General features: G+C 47.4%; 2 protein-coding genes across 5 annotated transcripts in view; both read left to right on the top strand.

Moving 5' to 3' along the window:
• The window catches only part of C1QTNF2 (C1q and TNF related 2), a 32,225-nt gene extending 29,349 nt beyond the window's left edge, over positions 1-2,876 (top strand). The window contains exon 4 of the mRNA XM_006137140.5: positions 547-2,876. Within this exon, the coding sequence (XP_006137202.1) occupies positions 547-1,160 (614 nt within the window). The 3' untranslated portion in view covers positions 1,161-2,876. The remainder of the gene's footprint in view (positions 1-546) is intronic.
• A 16,582-nt stretch (positions 2,877-19,458) lies between these two features.
• The window catches only part of CCNJL (cyclin J like), a 55,950-nt gene continuing 54,590 nt past the window's right edge, over positions 19,459-20,818 (top strand). The window contains exons 1-2 of one of the 4 annotated variants that reach the window (XM_006137145.5): positions 19,459-19,767; positions 20,485-20,594. In XM_006137145.5, the coding sequence (XP_006137207.1) occupies positions 20,543-20,594 (52 nt within the window). In that variant the 5' untranslated portion in view covers positions 19,459-19,767; positions 20,485-20,542. Of the gene's footprint in view, positions 19,768-20,481; positions 20,595-20,818 lie in introns of all 4 variants that reach the window. The other 3 variants (XM_089769535.1, XM_006137143.5, XM_089769534.1) reach the window with 3 other exon arrangements.

Raw genomic sequence — 20,818 nt, 5'->3', positions numbered from 1 at the left:
TGACAGCCAGGTCCCTCCTACTCCACAGCAAGAGTGAGTCTGTCTCAACCCCTTCAGGAGCCTTTATTTATATTGCCCTCAGCTGAGCCCCAATTGACTCATACCGGCTTCAGCTGCTGGCTCCACAGCCCCAGTACTCCAGCCACTCCTGGGCTGGGTTTTAACTGCTTAAAGGGCCAGTGTGGGGCAGATGCCCCGTCATGGGGGAAGCAGGGATTCTGCACTATTTCTATCAGTATTGTTCTTGGATTAATGGAAGATGTCACATTCACACCCTTCCACCAGTGTTCATTTAAATTTGTTGCAAAATGCAAGTGAGACGGGTTTCTTTGTTATAATGCACATTATGAATGTTTGTGTTAGAAAAGGTAACGTGATTGACAACCACAGTACTCATCCAGACCAGTGTGTTATTTTATTAGAATCCTCTGTACATGAGGATCCTCTTCCATTTCTTCCCATATGATAATTTAGTGTAATGATAACACCACACTCACGTTGATCACTTTTCACTAAAAATCTCACTGCAGGCAATTTGTCTTCTAGGTCTCCAGGGCAGAACGGGAAACCCAGGTAAACCAGGACCCAAGGGGAAAGCAGGCGCCATTGGCAAAGCAGGTCCACGGGGTCCGAAGGGCATTAAGGGAAATCATGGGAAAAATGGAGCACAAGGAAAGAAAGGACCCAAAGGGAGAAAGGGTGATACTGGGATGCCAGGACCATGCAGCTGTGATGCCAAAAAAGCCAAATCTGCCTTTTCAGTTGCAGTCACAAAAAGCTACCCAAGGGAGAGGCTTCCCATCAAATTTGACAAGATCCTTATGAATGAAGGCGAGCACTACAATGCTTCCAGTGGGAAATTTATATGCAGCATTCCTGGAATTTACTACTTCACTTATGATATCACTTTGGCCAATAAACACTTGGCCATTGGGTTGGTCCACAATGGGCAATACCGAATAAAGACTTTTGATGCCAACACTGGTAACCATGACGTGGCCTCTGGATCAACCATTATTTCACTGAAGCAGGATGATGAAGTGTGGTTGCAGATCTTCTACTCGGAACAAAATGGGCTCTTTTATGATCCCTACTGGACAGACAGTTTATTTACTGGTTTTCTGATATATCCTGACCAGGATTATCTCAATGAGATCTAGGAGGAGACTGTCAAAGAATAGGAAGCAACTATGAGAGTTTATGCAAACAAAGTGTGTATATGTATGTGAGGTAATCAGAGAAGTCTGCCTTCTTGGAGCTGTAAGACTACATCGATTTGTTGGAAGTCTCCCAAATCATTAAAGCAAGTGTATTTTAATGTCATTTAAGTTTTAGCACAAGCTCTTTAGTTGCTGTGCTTTCTTATAACCTTTACCTAGTGATAAAAGGAAGATACTCAACATATAGTTTACTTGGAAGTGGCAAGCAATTATAATTTGGTTGGTTTCAAGTGTTTTCCACCAGGATTGTACAGCTCCTAGCATAATTGTCTCTGAGGTTCTACAATAATACAAATAGTCTTAGGATCAGTGAGACCACTTTAAAGTACCATTAATGGGGGGGTTTATTTACAGTCTTTGGAGCTGTCTTTTGTATTTTCCTTTACCAAGCATATAAACTAGGGTTGTACTACTATTATTTTAACACCAATGCAGAACTTATAATTTTATTTTTTAATTTCAAAAAATGAACCAAAATGTATTTTCTGCAACCTCATATTGGAAGCATTGTTGCTATTAGAGCCCCTAGCTATCCCTCTGTGGAAAGTATCTTCATTAATGCAAGGTCCAAGTTGTAACCAAGGCAGTTATCAGTTAAGAGTCTAACAGCAGTCTCATAAGTGCATTATTAATGGGCAAAGCAGTCTGGCCTAAACAGAACTGGTATAAAGACCTCCTCTTAGCCCCATAGCCAATGGTATAGCTTCCTATAGAATGCTGGCTCCTCTCAACTCTCATGCAATGGGTATTAATGACACTCAGTACCTTTCAGAATGCCTCCAGTATGCAAAAAAGTCAGATTTTAAGAGAGACTTGAACTGGAATTTTGGATCTGATTCCACCCAAGTTTTTGTAAAGGTGGTACTGAACTTGGAACCTCAGGAGCTTCACTTGAGCTAAAAGCTAGTTGGTTCTCAGCTAAGGCCATAGAGAAAATTCATTCTCTCTCTCTGTAAGTGGTCTAAGTGTCAACAGATGGGAGACTGAACCACATCCCATAGGTGTGTGGGTTACACATATCCAATTCTGAAGTATGGTGACTCACTGATAAAAGATATTGGGGAAATATTACTGATGCTCCACAATCAACCACATTCATCTTTGTATTGGTGATAAAAAGAGTTAGAGATTTTTTTTTCAACTGGTGATAAGAGAGGCTCTTTAATGCTAGATACACTGTAGCAGAGTCCATAGCAATCCTGATATAAAGCTGTTACAATTTGGCTCTGAGTACAAACTCCCCTTTGTAAAAAGTTCATAACACAGATATCTATCTTGACAGCCACACAAGAGAAACCCTTCACCTGTTTCCCCATTATACTTGGGCCAAATTCTTCTCACATATGTGTTCATGTCTCCCCAGTCATTTCTTTTGTCTCCGTATGAATGTTCATCTATATGAATGTTCATCTAGAATGAAGAATAAAGAAGTTCCACTTTTTTTAAATTTGCGAATATTGAAAGGAAATCCCACCATGTTGGAAAGGCATTTGTTATTTTTACAAGTCACAATATTTACATGACAGTTAAGTACAGTAACTGGACTGTATCTTGCAAGGTCATTGAATTGTCTTTTTTTCTTTTTTTTTAATAAAGCTGAATTCAAACACTGCTAGAATTATATTGATATTATAATAAAGAATCTCTAGACTGGTGTGCAATTCGAATCATTGAACCATAAAACAGTCACTGATCATAGGCAATAGGATCCCCTGAGAGGAGAGGAACAACAAGAGAAGAAGTAGAAGGAGGGGAACACTGACTCTACAGCATGCTCTCCCTTTTCCTTTGGCTTACATAGACACTCTTCCACCTGGCAGGAGCTTTTCAAAAAATGGAGTGCAAGAGGGTTTAGCTTTTTCTCCTTCCCATCCAACAGACTTTCCATAGGAAAAGCTGTTGGGAATTCATTTGTCTGAAGCAGAACCTATAAGTGTAGACTTCCTTCCTGCACCTGCTGCTGTACATTCATCAAGGGAACAGTGTCGATGGCAGCACTGCTATTTTAGGGCATGTGTAGGCAGGGGGATCTTTGGAGATCTATGGGTTGGGGTGGTTGAACCTTTGGCCCATTCTACAGTTGGAAGTAGAGGCAGAAGAGTAAGTAGGAAATACTGCAAGTGGAAATTGTGTTTTCTGTTCTCTATGCAGGAACTCCTATGAGGCAGGAGACTACAGCTTTGAATTTCCCCTGAGATTTATCATTTAAAGGGCTAGTGTATTCATATTTTCAATGGCTGCTCAAATAATTTTTGCTTCTCAAGCACCTTTCATCTGTGATCTTTCAGTGCTTTATAGGTAATAATTATTTAAGCCTCAACACTGTGTGAGGCAGGAAGTATTATGCCTAATCTGGGGTAAACTAAAATATGAAGAGAGAAAGTGATTAGATTAAAGTCACACATAATTTAAGAATTAGCTTCAGTCCCCATCCATCATCTCAGAACAACAGTGATTCTGCTGGGACATCACATACGTACCTATCTCTACGTCATTTGGTCAGGAAGAAATGAGAAATTACTTGTAAGGCAATTCATTTTTTTCTAATAAAATTAGAATGCAAATATTTAGAGCAAGCTCTTCAAGTGCTATTGATCTAAAATGATAAACAGATCACTAGTGTTAGTACAGAACATTAGGTTTTGCTTTCAACTTACAGAACAAATTGGAGCTCTCAGGTCCTTATCCAAGGAACGGGAGCACTAGTTCTTTCTTTCAATTAAACACAATTATGTTTCTAAAACCAACTCTATGCTTACCAGTTCAGGTCTGTTGGCCTCAGTATATACCACAGAGAAATTATTTAAGGAGTTTGTCTTTAGGACTGCAGTTTCTGTATGAACTTAAGGCAAGTACAGAACATGAAGAATTATAAATGGGAAATGGGAAACCCAGAAACTATGAAAATGAGAAGGCAAAGTGGGAGAAATGATTTATTCATACAAGAGGAAATTCACCCCTAGGTAGGGTCCACTCAAAGCCTTTGAACCACTTAAGTATTTCCGTGGGAGACAGATACATCCACTTCAGTGTTACATTGATCTTGTGTAGTTTCCTCTGAACAGGGTGAATTTTGCCCACAATCGCTCAGACATAATCATACGATCTTACTTCTTGGGAGGGGGGGGGAACTTACTTAGAATGGATGTTCACAGGCAATTAAGACACGTATGGAAAACCTGATAGGAAACAGCATTTAATAATACTGTAGCTGTTTCTTCCCCTCTCACTTTCCACCTGTCACTGAGAGTGGGGAAGCAGCTGGCATAGAGGCAAAGGTATCTGCAGCAATGCCAGTCTCCATTATTTCAAAGGCATAAGCCAAGCCCTGAAAAATCATGAGTTTGGCTGAAAAATAATAAATGATGGGTTCTTTTTGTTTTCTGAGCCTTTAGACTGCACTTACTTTATGTTTTCAATTATTGTCTTCCAGCCAAGAAGGCTTAAAATAGAAAAATTAAATTACATTTTAAAAATAGAAGAGTCTTATTCTGTGTTTGCACAGCACCTACCACAGGAGCGGGCAAGATCCAGCCTGTGGGCTATATCTGACCCAACAAGCTGTGGGATCTGACATGTGGGCTGTCCCAGTGAGCAGGGCCAGCTGTAGGAAGTGCGGGGCCCAATTCAAGCTGTTTTGGCAGCCTCCCACCCCCCAGGATTTTTTGAGGAAAAAAAAAAAGAAAAACACACCACCCACACAAGAAACCACAACCACGCACAAATATCACATCAGAAGTAGGTCTGATCAAAATGTATATCAATATAGTTGAACATTTAAATGCCAATTTTTTCAATGAAGTTTAAAGTTTGATTTTTAAAAAGTTACCAGAGAGCGTTGCAGTTTTCTGTTACATTGATTTACTTTTTAAATAGCAAAAATGGAGTCTTAGTTAAGAAAGTGTCAGTTCTGTGGTCAAATTCCAGTCCTTAGTGATTTCAGCACCAATGAGGTAATATGGTACCTCACCACCATTGCCTCCTTTGCACTGCCCTTCAACACATTGCCTGCATGTTGAGTCCAAGGTCAGTCTACACTAGATTTTATCAATGATTTTTGCTCAAGCGATCACTGAGACAAGACAAAGGACTCTCAATTGATTCTAGTCAGCTCTGCCTTTAAACACTGGGGCTACGTCTAGACTGGCATGATTTTCTGCAAATGCTTTTAACAGAAAAGTTTTCCCGTTAAAAGTATTTGCAGAAAAGAGCGTCTAGATTGGTCCCGGAGTTATCGTTATAACGATGCGCTTTTGTGCAAAATCGCGTATAGATTGGCGGCGCGCTTTTGTGCAAAAGCAGAAGCCTGGAACCATTTTGAAGAGGGCAAAAGGGCACCAGCCCTTTCCGGGGGTGGGGGCTGGAGCTCCTTTCAGACATGTGCTTAAAGGGGTCTGCTCTGTGGTTTAGGACCTCTTGCAGGGACTGACAGCCCCTAGCAGTTTTGGTGGTTGCCCTCTGCCTTTTGGACACCACCCTTTTGCCACCTAGTGCTTTTTCCTGGTTTTGGGTTCTTGTGCCTTGCTTAGTCTTCCATGGAGCCACGGGTGGCCATGTGCCTGCTCTGGCCCCTGTCGGCCATTTTGGAGTGCCTGCAGCTGGTGCTCCAGTCTGGTGCCCTGGTGTTCTAGGACCAGGAGGCACAGACTGCTTTGGACTCCCCCACCAGGGAGGCCATGGCATCCCTACCCCACTGTGGAGAGGCCACTCTGGAGACTGGACACCAGTATGGACTGGTGGGACCGGCTGGTCCTTGGGCAATGGGATGACCAGCAATGGCTCCGAAATTTCCACATGCGAAAGCGGACGTTCCTGGAGCTGTGCGCCTGGCTCACCCGTGCTCCAGAGAGCAACCACCCAGCTGCATGCACCCATCCCCGTCGACAAGAGGGTTGCCATAGCGCTATGGAAGCTGGCCACCCCGGACAGCTACCGATCGGGGTGGGAAGATCCACCGTTGGTGTGATCGTCATGGAGATAAATCCCAGGGGGAGTGGGGTGGAGGGAGGGTGCTGCACTCCATGCCCAGGGGCAGCCAAAACTCCAGGCTGGGTCACCCAGGGGTTTGGGCCATCCCTCCCTTGCACAGGCCTGCTGGTGGAGGGGGGGACGGACCGTAGGGGTCCTGGTGTGTGTGTGCGTGCGTGCATGAGGACAGAGGGAATCATGGGGTGGGGGGCAAGGGAGCGCACACTCACCCCTGCCTTATGTGAAGTGTTCCCTTGTGTTTCTCTGCACCCTTCTGCAGGTTGTCCATGCCATCAATGATGTCCTGTTCCCAAGAGTGATCTGCCTGTGTGATGTGGATGCTACACTGGCCAGCTTCGCTGCCCTCGGGTTCCCCAACTGTGGAGGAGCCCTGGATGCAACCCACATCCCCGTCCAGGCCCCGGAGCATCGAGCAGCCCATTTCACAAACAGGAAGGGGTACTGCTCGATAGTTCTCCAGGCCCTCGTGGACCACCGGGGCCGCTTCCTGCATGTCTACGTGGGCTGGTCTGGCAGGGCACACGACGCCCGCATCCTCCACAACTCCGGACTGTTTCGCAGGCTGGGGGCGGGCACCTACTTCCCCTGGCGGGAGTTGACTGTTGGGGATGTGCCTATGCCCATATGCGTCATCGGGGACACGGCCTACCCCCTGCTGCCCTGGCTAATGCGGCCCTACACGGGCGGCCAGACCAGAACCGGTCCCGGTTCAACCACCACCTCAACTGGGCCCGAAATCAAGTGGAGTGTTCCTTCGGCCGCTTAAAAGCCCACTTCCGTTGTTTGCTCATCCATCTCAAGATGGGTGAGCAGAATGCAATGGAGGTACTGGCCGTGTGCTGCATGTTCCACAAGATTGTGGAGCGGAGTGGGGAGGCCTTCCTCCCTGCATGGATGGCAGCCGAGGCACATTTGAACAGCCCCACACAGCTGCCATCCGCTAGGCACACCAGAATGGGGTGCGCATCCGAGAGGCCCTGACGGACATGTTTGCACAAGCCCCATAGTAGGGTTGCCTCAGTCACCCCATACAACTCCCTCCCATCCCCTTCCCTTCCCCCTCTCCTTCCCTTACCTCCCCCCAATTCTAAATGTACTGCATAGAAGAAACCAACCTTGGTTATATTTGTTTGGTTGGTTATTAAGACTCCCTTGGTAGTCTTGTCTGTCAGGTCAGGTCAAGCGGAAGGCTTGCACCTACCAATTTAAATTAGGTCCAGAGTTAAGTTTAGTTAAATTAGCTATCGTCATCGTGACTGTTCATCAGGAAGCGTTGGTTCCAAGCATATCGGCCATCATCGTGAATGTTCGTTGGGTGCGTCAGACGTAGCTAGGGTTTTTCTTTTAGCTTAGGCTAGGGTTTAGGCGACCATCACCTGCCCGAGCTGTCCCGAAGAATAGGAAAAGGATTCGTGGTTCGTGCGGAAGGCTCGAGTCAGCGTACCCGATTCTAATTGTCTTCGAGGGATCTCCTGGCTGTTCCTCTCCCGAGGCCCGGAAGGACCAAAGGATTGAGGTTGCCAGCAACACTACAATTGTCCCTGCGTCTATACTATGTACATATTCTTTTGTGTGCGTCTTTTAACCTTTCTTGCTTGTTTGTTATCTATGTTAATATAGTTGTGGTTTAAATTTTACTTAAGTGTCAGTATTTATTTATGTGCCACAAACCAATGACCAATTAAAGGAACGGTATTTGGTGTCCGCATTTTGTAATCCTCTTAAATTTAGCTGGCTAATTGGCATCTCAAATCATTTATTAAAGTTACCTCGAGTAACACAATAACCAGCACAGTTTTGTTTTCAACTGAAAAACTTGTATGTTTTTATTTACAAGGGGGAGGAGACCTTCAACGGGGGGGGGGGGAGACACCTTCAACCGGGAGGGGGAGGAGCTAATCCTCGGAGGGGTGGCCCCTGCGACTGCTCCTGTGGAGGCGGACCTGGACATGGGGGCAGGCCGTATCGGGGCAGGCTGCATGGGGAGGTGGGCAGGAGGGGGCATTGCAGGAGCGGCAGGAGGGGCTATTGCAGGAGGGGGCATGGCCAGTGCTAGGGGAGGGATAGCGCGGGCATGGGGTAAGGCCATGCCATAATGGATGGCATGGGCTATGTGGGTGGTGAGGGTGGCGATGGAGTCAGCCATCCCGGTGCACTGGGCCTGGAAGGTGGCCCAGGCCTCCTGGCGCCACTGCAGGTCCCCCTCGACGCGTCGAGTGATGGCTGCCTCGACACGCTCGACGGCCTGCATGTGGTGCCGTAGGAGCTGGTCCCGGTGGCGGAGCCTCTGCCTCTGTGGTTGGGCAGCTGGGGGTGCCACTGCTGCCGGAATGGAGGGTCCTCCTGCAGGGAAGAGAAGAAAGGATGGGTCAGTCAGGCAGCCCGGCCACTGTCCCCACACCTCATGCCCTCCACCCCTGAGCCCGGGAGACACCACAGTAGTGTGACTTGGGCCCACTGGGTTCCCCCACTTCCCCCTGTGTTGTATGTTTGCAAAGAGGACCGCCCCTGGAGTAGGGTCCTCCTCCATGTATTGTAAGCACTGGTCTGTGTCCTGGCCCCGTGGAAAGTGGGAGGGCGCTTGTATTGCATTAACCTGTGGGACTCCCTGCCGGTGGGGGTTGAGAGGCTTTGGGCTAATCACTGGTGTTTGACAGGGAGCAAGATGAAACTCCACACAGTGCCTGGGAGCACGTCTGGCAGACGTGGTCTGGGCTCTCAGATCCCCATTGCGTGGGATATCTCCTGGATGGAACCAGGAGAGTGACTGGGGAGTGTCCCATCCTTGCAGCAAAACTCAGGCAGCCCTAGGGGCAGACCAAGTGCTTCCCGCCCTTCTCCCTCCCACTATCCCTCACACATGTAGCCCAGGGACATGTGTGGCAGCAGTGGGGACTTCCCTTGGGGGGCCAGCCAAGGCACCGGGAGCAGGCGAGGGGCTCAGTGGGGGCCACGCTCACAGGGCTGTGACGCTGCGGTTTTCCCAGGAGCAGCTGGCCGTGCCTCACACCAGGCATGGGACAGTGTGCTGTTCTCCGTGCTGCACACTTAGTGGAGGTGCGGGCTCTGGGCTGAGTCCCTGGGGCCCTGGCCGGTTCCAGCCAGCATCCACCCTTCCCCCTGGTCCCGCCGGATGTGTGTGAGCAGCATGGTCCCAGGCGTGCCCTGGAGCTGCCTGCCGCGACCACATGCCACTCAGTCATTAGGCTGCACGTGGTTGCAGGATGGGGCATGTTGTTTATGGCCCCTGGGGGCCTCCTGTGCTGGGGGTGTGGGTGGCTGGTGCCCCCCTGGAGCTGTCATCTTGCTGTGGGGTGGCTGCTGAGGACACAGGGGCCACGTGGCAGACCTCAGCCCTGAAGTCCGAACAAGGGTCCTGCCTGGTGACCTCAGCAGCCTGCGTCTGCTTTAAGACGGCTTGCGTTACCAGGAAGTCCGGGAAGCTGAGCCTGGCTACGGATCCTCAGAGCACCCATAGGGCTTTTTTCCATTTAGCCTGCTTTTGTGCAAAACATCTTAGCTGCCTGTCTACACTGGCCCTTTTGCACAAAAGCATTTCCGGAAAAGGGCTTTTGCCCGAACGGGAACGTCAAAGCATTTCCACAAGAAGCACTGATTTCGGACAGTAGATCGTCAGTGCTTTTGCGCAAAATCAAGCAGCCAGTGTAGACAGCTGGCAAGTTTTTGCACAAAAGCGGCTGCTTTTGCGGAAAAACTTGCCAGTCTAGACACAGCCTGGATGTAAAGTGTGAGATATAATTGAGAACTCCCAAATAGACTCTACACCACCAGAAATAAAACCTGTTTCCATCTTCTGTGACTTTCAGTTAGATGTGACTCACTATCCTCTGCTCAGTGTTCAAGTTATGGTAGACCCTAAGCCAGGTCATATTAAGATCAGGTCTTTTACCTTTTAATCATACAATATGGATAACAACATTTCATTCTCCCAGCTGCAAGTCTTAAGTGAATTTCAACCCAAAAATGCCAAAATTGATCACCTTGACACAGCAAGTGTGTCTATTGATCTCTGTGGCAAAGTAGGTTGTCTATATAACAACCTACTTTGTTATATAGGCAACTCCAGCCCCCTCACTGCGCCACTGCCCCCTCTCCTGCAGATCTATTATCTTATGTGCAAGATCCGTGAGAGCCGTCCCATGACACTGCAGTTAGTGTCTTCCAGCTTCTGGGTGGTGTCTCAATGCTGCCACATTCACCTCCAAAGAGGGGGCTTCCCAAAGTAGGCCCTTGCTGCAGACCCCCAAGGCATCCACAGGTCCAGTCTCCTTTCAATGGGCCCACTTCCCAGGGCTCATTGATCTTGGATCTGGCTTCCATCCCCTCTCCAACCTTTGCAACTGCCCAGAGGTGCTCACCTTCCGCCTTATCCATTCCCACCTCATTCACCCCTCAGGGACAGTCTCTGCCTCACTTGTCCTAGGGACTATTCTACCAAGACGTAATACAAAGTTTCCATGTAAAAGGACTCACTACCAAGCTAAAAACTTCAATGAGAGAATGATTAATACAGAGACGTGTCTACATCTGCTGCAGGGGGACACCTCTGTCTGCCTCCATCTCTCTCCCCCAGAGTCTACAGCCCCATTGTAAAGCAGGGGAGGGGAAGAAAAGAGGCTGAGGCCCATCCAATGGGACTGAAGCAGTCATGAGCAAGCCATGCCCAGGAGCCATTCTTCTGTCCATTGCTGGTGCAGTGTTGCTTCAGGCACGCTGAAATGCAGTCACCTCTAGGGTGGGCTGGACAGCTGTTTAACACCTGCACAAGGTTTCAGGCAGGGGGCAGTGCGGGCTGCCTTCTTCCAGAGCCCCCATCAGAACTACCGTGTCCTCCTGGCTTAGGAAAAGAATAAACAGGAGAATTGGAAATTAACCCACCCACTCTCACGTCCCCTAAGCAGGGAATGAGCCATCTACATTAGGCCCAAGCTGCAGTTTCATGTCCAGTTCTGGGCACCACATTTCAGGAAACATGGAGAAACTGGAGAAAGTCCAGAGAAGATCAACCCAAATGATGAAAGGTCTAGAGAACATGAGATATGAGGCAAGGCTGAAGAAATTGACCTTGTTTACCTTGGAAAAGAGAAGACTGAAAAGGAACATGAGAGCAGCTTTCAAGTATCTTAGAGTATGTCTACATTACAAAGTTAATTCGAACTAACAGTCGTTAGTTCGAATTAACTTTAATAGGCGCTACACATACAAACATCTAGTTCGAACTTAATTCGAACTAGCGGAGCGCTTAATTCGAACTAGGTAAACCTCATTCTACGAGGACTAACGCCTAGTTCAAATTAAGTAGTTCGAATTAATGGCTGTGTAGCCACTTAATTCGAACTAGTGGGAGACTAGCCCTTCCCAGCTTGCCCTGGTGGCCACTCTGGGCACCACCAGGGAAACTCGTCTGCCCCCCTCCCAGCCCCGGAGCCCTTAAAGGGGCATGGTCTGGCTACAGTGCCCGTGCCAGGTGCAAGCCTGCCAGCACCCAGCCAGCAGACCCTGCACCTGGCACGGCATGAGCCAGCCACCCGCTGCCACCCAGCCCTCCGCCTCTTCCCAGGACCAGGCTGGCAGCTCTCAGGAGGCTGCCCAGGGCTGCAAGAGGCGGGCACCCGCCTGGTCTAGTGCGGAGAACGTGGACCTCATCCAGGTTTGGGGGGAGGCCTCCAACGTTCACGACCTCCGCACTAGGGACAGGAAAGTGGCCGTCTAGGGCAGGAGAGCTGCCAGCCTGGGCACCAAAGGCCACATGAGAACCCAGGAGCAGGTTTGCATGAAAATCAAGGACGTCCAGTGAGACCCCGACCCTGAGCCCTGAGCTTAGAACATAAGAACATAAGAATGGCCATACTGGGTCAGACCAAAGTCCAACTAGCCAAGTAGCCTGTCTGCCGACAGCTGCCAACACTAGGTACCCTGGAGGGGATGGACTGAAGACAATGACTAAGCCATTTGTCTCGTGCCATCCATCTCCAGCCTGCCACAAACAGAGGCCAGGGACACCATTTCTACCCCCTGGTTAGTACCACTCCATGTACCCAACCTCCATGACTTTATCTAACTTCTCTTTAAACTCTGTTATAGTTCTAGCCTTCACAGCCTCCTGTGGCAAGGAGTTCCACAGGTTGACCATTTGCTTTGTGAAGAACTTTCTTTTATTAGTTTGAAGTCTGCTACCCATTTATTTCATTTGGTGTCCTCTAGTCCTTCTATTATGGGAACTAATGAAGAACTTTTCTTTATGCACCCTCTCCACACCACTCATGATTTTATAGACCTTTATCATATCCCCCCTCATTCTCCTCTTTTCTAAGCTGAAAAGTCCCAGTCGCTTTAGCCTCTCTTCATATGGAACCTGTTCCAAATCCCTGATCATTGTAGTTGCCCTTTTTGGAACCGTTTCCAACGCCAAAATATCTTTTCTGGGGTGAGGAGATCACATCTATATACAGTACTGAAGATATGGCGTACCATAGTTTGATACTTCCCCTCCTCCTTCTTCCCCTGGGTTCCCTGTTCCAGCTCCCTCCTCCCAGGTTTCCCCCTCCCCTCTTCCACCTCCTTTTCCCAGTCTCCCCAGAGGTTAATCCCCTCCCCCCCAGATTTGTTAAATAAAGAGAGTTTCTATTTTTGAACACACGTGTCCTTTATTTTTTACATCAGGAAGGGGGGCTAGGGAGGGGTAAGTGGAAGGAGGTGAGGGAGGAATGGGGTACGAGCCCCCAATGGGGAGGACTGGGGTGGCTCTGCAGGCTCCTCGTGGTGGAAGCTCTCCTGCAGCCCCTCATTGACTCCCCCGGATGGCAGCCTGTGGCAAGTGCAGCCGGGCTGATAGCTGAGTGCTGTGATGTGCCGAGTGTAGGTCTAGATGCACTAGTTCGAATTAGCTTAGTTCGAATTAACTGATTCGAATTAAGTTAGTTTGAATTAGTGCTGTAGTGTAGACATACCCTAAAAGAGTATCATAAGGAGGAGGAAGAAAAAATGTTCTGCTTGGCCTCTGAGGTTAGGATGAGAAGCAATGGGTTTAAATTGCAGCAAGGGAGATTAGGTTGGACATTAGGAAACACTTCCTGCCTGTCAGGGTGGTTAAACACTGGAATAAATTGCCTAGGGAGATTGCAGAATCTCCATCACTGGAGATATTTAAGACCAGGTTAGACAGACACCTGTCAGGATGAACTAGGGCAACTCAACTTTGTAAGCTCCAGGGGCCACACTGATATTTACAGAACATGCTGAGGGCCTCAACTTAAGTGTGGTCACATATGTAAGCAAATATATACAAACAGCTTCTCTCACACTGACAGGAACGAATACAAAGATTAAGGCAAGACTACACAACACACAGGCCCCATTTAAATCAGTTCTGCTGATATTAATAAAATGCAATATTTACCCGATTTCTACCCATGTGACAGCACTTTTCATGAGCAATGACAGTCCAAGAATTTATCTACTAAAACGCATTTCAACAGAAGATCATTACACGAACTACTTTTTTGTTTCGGCTCCCACTCGCCGGCCACGTATTGATCCCCACATAAACCCAAACTGCACCACGAGGCACAAACAAACTGGCCATGGGCAGCATACCAAGTTATTAATAAATATTTTATAAACCTTTACCATTTCTCTCTCCTGCTATGTCTCCTCTCCTTGCTCCATCATCTCCCCTGGTGCCTGCTGCCCCCCAACTCCTCACCCTCCTCTGCTGTCCTGACTCCTGCTCTTCTCACTGCCCTCAGTCCTTCTGCAACCTGCCCCCTCTCCACCAGCCCTTCTCTCCCCCCTGTGCCCACTCCTCGAGTAGCCCCACTCTGATCATGTGAGCTACCCCTCCTCATCCCCTCTTCCAACACCTCCATCTACACACCTGCCCTGCCTCTCTTCTCTGGTGCTTGTCCCTCCCCTGCAGGTGTCTGCCCTTCTGCTTCACCCCCCAGGAATCCCCTGGCACCTGCACCTTCCCTTAGCCCTGCACCCTCCTGGTGCCTCTCCCTTCCCTTACTGCCTCTGTCCCCTTTGCCCTCTTTCCCCCCCCCCCCCCCGATACCCACCCCCTCACCACTCTCTGCCCCATTCCCCTTCTGCCCCTCTGTGCCCTCACACATGCCTTGCTCCATCTGCACTTTTCTCATGCCCACCCCTTCTTTCAAGCCTTCTCCCAGCACCTCCCCCTCTATCCTCCAATGCCCTTCGCCTCTCCTCTCCTCTCCCAGCATCTCCCTGTCCCCTCTCCCACTGACACCTCCCCTCCTGCTCTTTCCCTCATTGTCTACACTTGGCCCCCTGGCATTTGTCTCTTTGTCCCTACTGTTGCACATCTCCCTTTCCAACCATTGTTCTTGACAGACATCTCCCTGTTCAGGGCAAGCAAGGAAACCCTGGCACAGCTTTTCTAGGCTTGTGACTTTTGCCTTGCTCAGTATGTAACCCCCTTATGTGCCAATTTGGCTCCTGTGCAAGTAACTGATTCATTGTATGGACCAGTGTTTCCGAAAATTGGTTAACTTTAAAAAATTCCTATTTTTCCAGTGATAAAGCCAAAACATCAATAGGAAATATAATGCCCCCCCTTAATTCCTCCAAAAAAACCTGGAGTTTTCCCAGCCAGCTCTATCTGTAAGAATGGAACCACATTTCCCCAAGTGTGAGAAGTTATAGTCTACCTAGTAGAATTTTTACTTGGAAATAACATTTTTTCATATCGTTTTCATTGGGAACTAGATTTTGGAATAAACTAATGGATACATTGATTTATTAGTTGCAGGAACTACTGGTCTTCCTTGCAGTCAGTAGAGCAGAAAATTGAAGGATTAGAACACAGTCAATTGCAATTTCTGCTAGGGTGTAAATCAAATCACAGCTCCCTCGAAGCATATGTGTGGAGGTGGGAGCAGGGTGATGAACAGATTCCAACTCTCTCAATATGGAACTCCAGGACCTGGGGAATAGAATCCCATTCACTTGTGCTCTGAATCCAGGACTCAGCTATTGTTGCCATCCGTATGGTATGCAATGTTGTTGTAACGGTATTGGTCACAACATGAGAGATACAAGAAGGGACTAACTTCTGTTGGTGAGAGAGATAAGGTCTGGCATTTACACACAGCTGGAACGAGGTGTACAGCTAGTTCGGATTAGGAAGCCTAATCCGAACTAGCTAGTCCATGCCGCGTGTGGCCGCGCGGCACGGGGTCCGACCTAGCCAGCATTTAAAAATGGCGCCGGCCGGCTTTATGCAAATGAAGCCCGGGAAATTCAAATCCCGGGCTTCATTTGCAACTCCGTATGACTACATTACCCCCCTCCCCTAGTTCGAACCAGGGGGGTAGTGTAGACATACCCAGGGTGTCTAGATGTAATCAGGACCCCAGTATGCTGCGCATTCTAAAATAAACTATAAATACCACTCACTTCACATGCAATTTTCATCAGGAGACTTCAAAGCATTTTATAAGAGAACCAAGCATAAACTATTTTTTATTTTACTGATGGGGAAACAGAGAAATCCACCCTGAAGAGAGAGACTTAGACTTTTCCTCACAAGGTTGCTCACTATCCTGCAGCCTGTGGAATACCTCCCCAAGTTAGGAACCATAAAATTCAAAAGATTAAAACTTCTGTTGATATTTTTCCATGTACTTCCTAACCTATATTCTTGAATAGGCCTTCATATCCTCTGTAGAAGACTTCTTTATGGCCAAACAGATGTAGTGTCTCTTCAACTCCAGCACCCTCTATCAACAACCAATAATAGCAAGCAATGGTTTGACTCTTCTCACAACTCAGCCCTCCACTCAGATCACTTGTAATCCCAACCTTTCCAGATGAATTTAAAAAAAAAAAAGCAAAATAGGCTAATTATCTAATGGCATGTCTTCATCCACATTCGTGCATCAGGAGAGCTTTACATCCTTTACCTTGGGGGCAGATAGGAGAACTCTGGCCTACTCACTCTTAGTTTTAGCCAAGGTTTGCTTCCTCAGATGTACTGCCATAGAGCACTTGGTTACTTGAATTTCCTACATTCATTAACCTCCCAGTCCCTCTTCAAGAACAGCTCATTCTAGTACTTAACTCTTAGAACAATCCAGGCACTCACTTTACTTCCTTCCATACTGCATCTGGTACCAAATCCTTTTCAGGTTTTCAAATACTAGCCCATCTCTAGCTGAGCTGCAGCCTTTTACCCCAACTATTGCAGCTTGTTAGTCAAGTAATTAGCCACAAGTGGAAAAATAATGGCACTGACTCTATCCATTAACCATTTGGTAACTGTTGCAGTACAGTCTACTCCCACTCTGAAATGTGAAAGTCTCACCCAAAAAGAGGGTGAACAGAGAGGGTGTGCAGAAGTAACATCGTGGTGATCGGGAGAGATCTCAGATGATTGGAAAAAGGCAAATGTAGTGCCCATCTTTTAAAAAGGGAAGAAGGACAATCCAGAGAACTACAGACCAGTCAGCCTTGCCTCAGTCCCCGGAAAAATCATGGAGGGGTCCTCAAGGAATCCATTTTGAAGCACCTGGAAGACAGGAAAGTGATCAGGAATAGTCAACATGGATTCACAAAGGGCAAGTCATGCTTTACCAATCTCATTAGCTTCTGTGATGAGGTAACTGGCTCCATGGATATGGGAAAATTGGTGGATGTGATATACCTTGACTTTAGCAAAGCTTTTGATATGGTCTCCCACAGTATTCTTGCTAGCAAGTTAAGGAAGTATGGATTGGACAAATGGACTGTAATATGGATAGAAAGCTGGCTAGATTGTTGGGCCCAACAGGTAGTAATTAATGGCTCAATGTCAGGCTGACGGTTGGTTTCTAGCGGAGTGTCCCAAGGATTAGTTCTAGGGCCGGTTTTGTTCAACATCTTTGTTAATTACCTGGATGAGGGGATGGATTGCATCATCAGCAAGTTTGCAGATGACACGAAGGGAGAGGGAGAGGGAGATACGTTGGGGGGCAGGTATAGGGTCCAAAGTGACCTAGACAGATTAGAGGACTGGGCCAAAAGAAATCTGAAGAGGTTCAAGACAACTGTAGAGTCCTGCAATTGGGACGGGAGAATCCCAAGCATTGTTACAGGCTGGGGACCGACTCCACTGAAAAGTGCAGCCCTTAGCCACTTATCAAAATCTTGGAGTGCTCCCCCCCATAAACAATTATTGTCCACCCTGATCTACACTGAAAATTATGTTCCTAAGGCAGGTAACCAAGAGGTGACATGTCCTAGGTTCCTTTCATGCAAGGGATAACAGATGCTTATCTCTCTTTCTGTGTACAGGATGTTGTGTGGCTCACAGTGGATGTTCGCTCATATTAGTTTTCAGTGTGTGTGGGGGGGAGCGGAGTTTCCAGATCTCAGGGATCTCTAAGAAAACACCAAAACATAAGCCATAAGTCTAAAAAATCAAAAGGCAAATAAAGAGCCCCAAATTTATTATAAAAAAGTCACGATTTTAAAGCCAACTTCATAATGGTAAGCAGGGCATCCCCTGACACATCTACACAGCAGGTCAAAAGTCGAATTAAGCTCCATAGCTTCAATTACGTAGTTGAAATTGAAATAGCTTAATTTGGCTTTTGGCACTGTCTATACAGTAGAAAATAGAAAGAAGAAGACTCTTCATTTGACTTCCCTTACTCCTGGTGAAATGAGGGTTACAGGAGTCAGAGTAAAAAGTCCTCCAGCTCAACATTATTTCAAAATAATGGCTTGCTGTGTAGACACGCTCTTCATTATTTCAGAATAACGCCAGTTATTGCAAAATAATGCTGCTGTGTAGATGTAGCCTGTGTGATTGCAGCTGGCAAAAGAGTTAAGAACATAAGAATGGCCATATACTGGGTCAGGCCAAAGGTCCATCTAGCCCAGTATCCTGTCTTCTAATAATGGCTAATGCCAGGTGCCCCAGAGGGAGTGAACAGAAACAAGTAATCATCAAGCGATCCCTCTCCTTCACCAAATCCCAGCCTCTGACAGAGGCTAGGGACACTGTTCCTACCCATTCTAGCTAATAAGTATTGATGGACCTAACCTCCATTAATTTATCCAGTTCTTTTTTGAACCCTGTGAAAGTCCTGATCATCACAACATCGTTTGGCAAGGAGTTCCACAGGTTGACAGTGCATTGCATGAAAAAATACTTCCTTTTATTTTAAACCTGGTACCTATTAATTATCATTTGGTGACCCTTAGTTCTTGTGCTATGGGAACAAGTAAATAACTTTTTCTTTATTTACTTTCTCCATACCGGTGTGTCATGATTTCATAGACATTTACCATATCCCCCTTTAGTTATCCCTTTTACAAATTGAAAATCCCAGTCTTTTTAATCTATCCTCAGATGGCTGCCATTTTTAATTTCCCTAACCAGCTTTTTGTCCTTTTCTGAACTTTTTCCAGTGTCAAACTATCTTTTTTTCAGATTAGGCAACCACATCTGCATGCAATAGTCAAGATGTGGATGTGCCAATGGATTTATACAGAGGCAATAAGCTATTCTCTCTTACTCTTTATGATTCCTAACATTCTGTTTGCTTTTTTGAACTGCTGTGGCCTGTTGAGTGGGTATTTTCTGAGAACTGCCCACAGTGACTCCAAGGTCTTTCTCTTTAGAGGTAACAGCTAATTTAGTCCTCAGTATTTTATACCTTATGGAAGCATCTGACGAAGTGGGTCTTTGCCCACGAAAGCTTATGCTCCAACACTTGAGTTAGTCTATAAGGTGCCAGAGGACTCCTCACCGCTTATGGCAGCAGTTGCTTTTCTTGGGTCCTGAAGTTGTGAGGAAGCTTGCCATTCACTGACTTTACTCCCCAGTCCCAAACTGCCACGCCAAGCTCTCACTGGCACTACAATGCATGATTAGATGCACATTATTTTCAAATATGATTCATTCATCGCATGATTGACATAAGGAATTCACGCTGGCCCCGACAGGACGCTTGGTGAGCCTGTTGTGGCGGGCGCTGCTGCAAGCACGTGCTTAGCAGGTTCCCGCGCGCTAGCAGGCGCAGCTTTCCCGCGGGACATCTTCTGCCTCCAGCGCCCGCCGCACGAGCCAAGCCCCGCCTCACCTGCCAGTTCCCACCAGCCTCACCGCGCGCGCGCGCGCGCGTGTGTGTGTGTGTTGGGGGGAGGGGGGAATGGGGACTACATCCCCCAGAGTCCTGCGGGTGGAAGCCTTGCGCCTGCGCGGACGGTGTTGTAATCCCCGCGAGCGCTGCTGCGGTTGCATAGAGCGGCAGCAGCCTGCTGCCGTGCATAGGGACTCGGGGCAAGAGGGCAGCGGGGGAGGCGGGGGGGAGAGAGGCTCGCGCAGGGGCAGGTTGCGTAGCTGTTTTTCCTGCATGGTGCCCCCTTGGGAGGGGCATCTACGGCCCGTCGTTCCCTCCGACTTGTAGGGCAGGGGCAGATCCCCCGGTGGCTGCGGCGTTCCCGCTGCCGCAGCATCCGCAGGACGTGGGAGCAGGACAAAGGCTGCTGACCCGTGTGAGAGGCACAGAGGAGGCAGCCCGCGGAGGTAACACGTTGCATTTCTCAGGCTCCTGAAGTCGCGTAGCGGTGTTACTTAAAATAAGGGAGACCCAACCTGGAGGCTGGGCTTGCACGGTAGAAGGATATTTAAAACCCCAGTTACACAACCAGGTGGGGGAAGGGCTAGAGCCAATAGAGGTAAAATCAGTGTAGAGCACTTCTTGTCCTCATCTGATCAGGTGAGAGAAGTCTTCCAGGACTTCTCCAGCTGGGATTCATTCTTCCCGTCCGGTCCCCACAAAAAAAAACTTAGAAGAGGAAAAGTTTACTCAGAAAAAGCAGTTAGTACCCTAAAAACTAGCCAATAATGGTGGCTGAGGATAAAGATGCCACTTTATCTTATGGGAAGGAAGCAACAATAGTGTATGAAATACTTTATTAAATTGGAGAAGCTCCATGAAATTTTAAATGCCTCCTCCCTCCCCCGTCCAGCACAATGCTGTGCAAAACTCCTTAGAAGGATTTGGCAATGTGTCATAACTGGCAGAACCTACAGGTTCTAATCAGAAGTTTCATGGTCTTATGATGACTCTGAATAACTTGTATTTTTGTCTTTGAATCAAACTGGTGACTATGCTTTATTAGAGTGTTGCCAATCAAAGACAAGAAACTAACACTAAAATAGCTATGAAAAACTGATGGCACTGGTTTGATTTGTACAAGCTGCTTGACTTATTTAGTTGGTTCCTTTCCTTTCTAGCAGAGTTGCCAAATCCCTCTCTTCCACACCTTTGCATGGGAAGAATGAGGTTGGAAGAGCAATGGTGGAAAGGGGAGCTTGCAGCAGACATTCATCAGACTCTGAGATTGAAGGTTAGACTTTAATTCCCTTCTTTGACCTTCCCTGTTTTCAATTCATTAAAAATCTTTAGCAGCCCCATCAAGCATTATAAGGAAAACAAATGTTTAATCTCTGACTGAACTGGTGAAGACAGTTACTTAATTTAATCAAAGTAGAGGCTTCTGGTAACACTCTGTTTTATAAAAATGCTTTAATCATAATTTAGAATCTGCAAAAACTTATTTACAAGCTAAAA

The sequence above is a fragment of the Pelodiscus sinensis genome, chromosome 16 (genome assembly GCF_052426305.1).
Source record: "Pelodiscus sinensis isolate ZL-2025 chromosome 16, ASM5242630v1, whole genome shotgun sequence".
Classification (NCBI taxonomy): Eukaryota; Metazoa; Chordata; order Testudines; family Trionychidae; genus Pelodiscus; species Pelodiscus sinensis.
The sequence above is the reverse complement of the archived record's forward strand: the minus strand, read 5'-3'. Positions and strand labels throughout refer to the sequence as shown.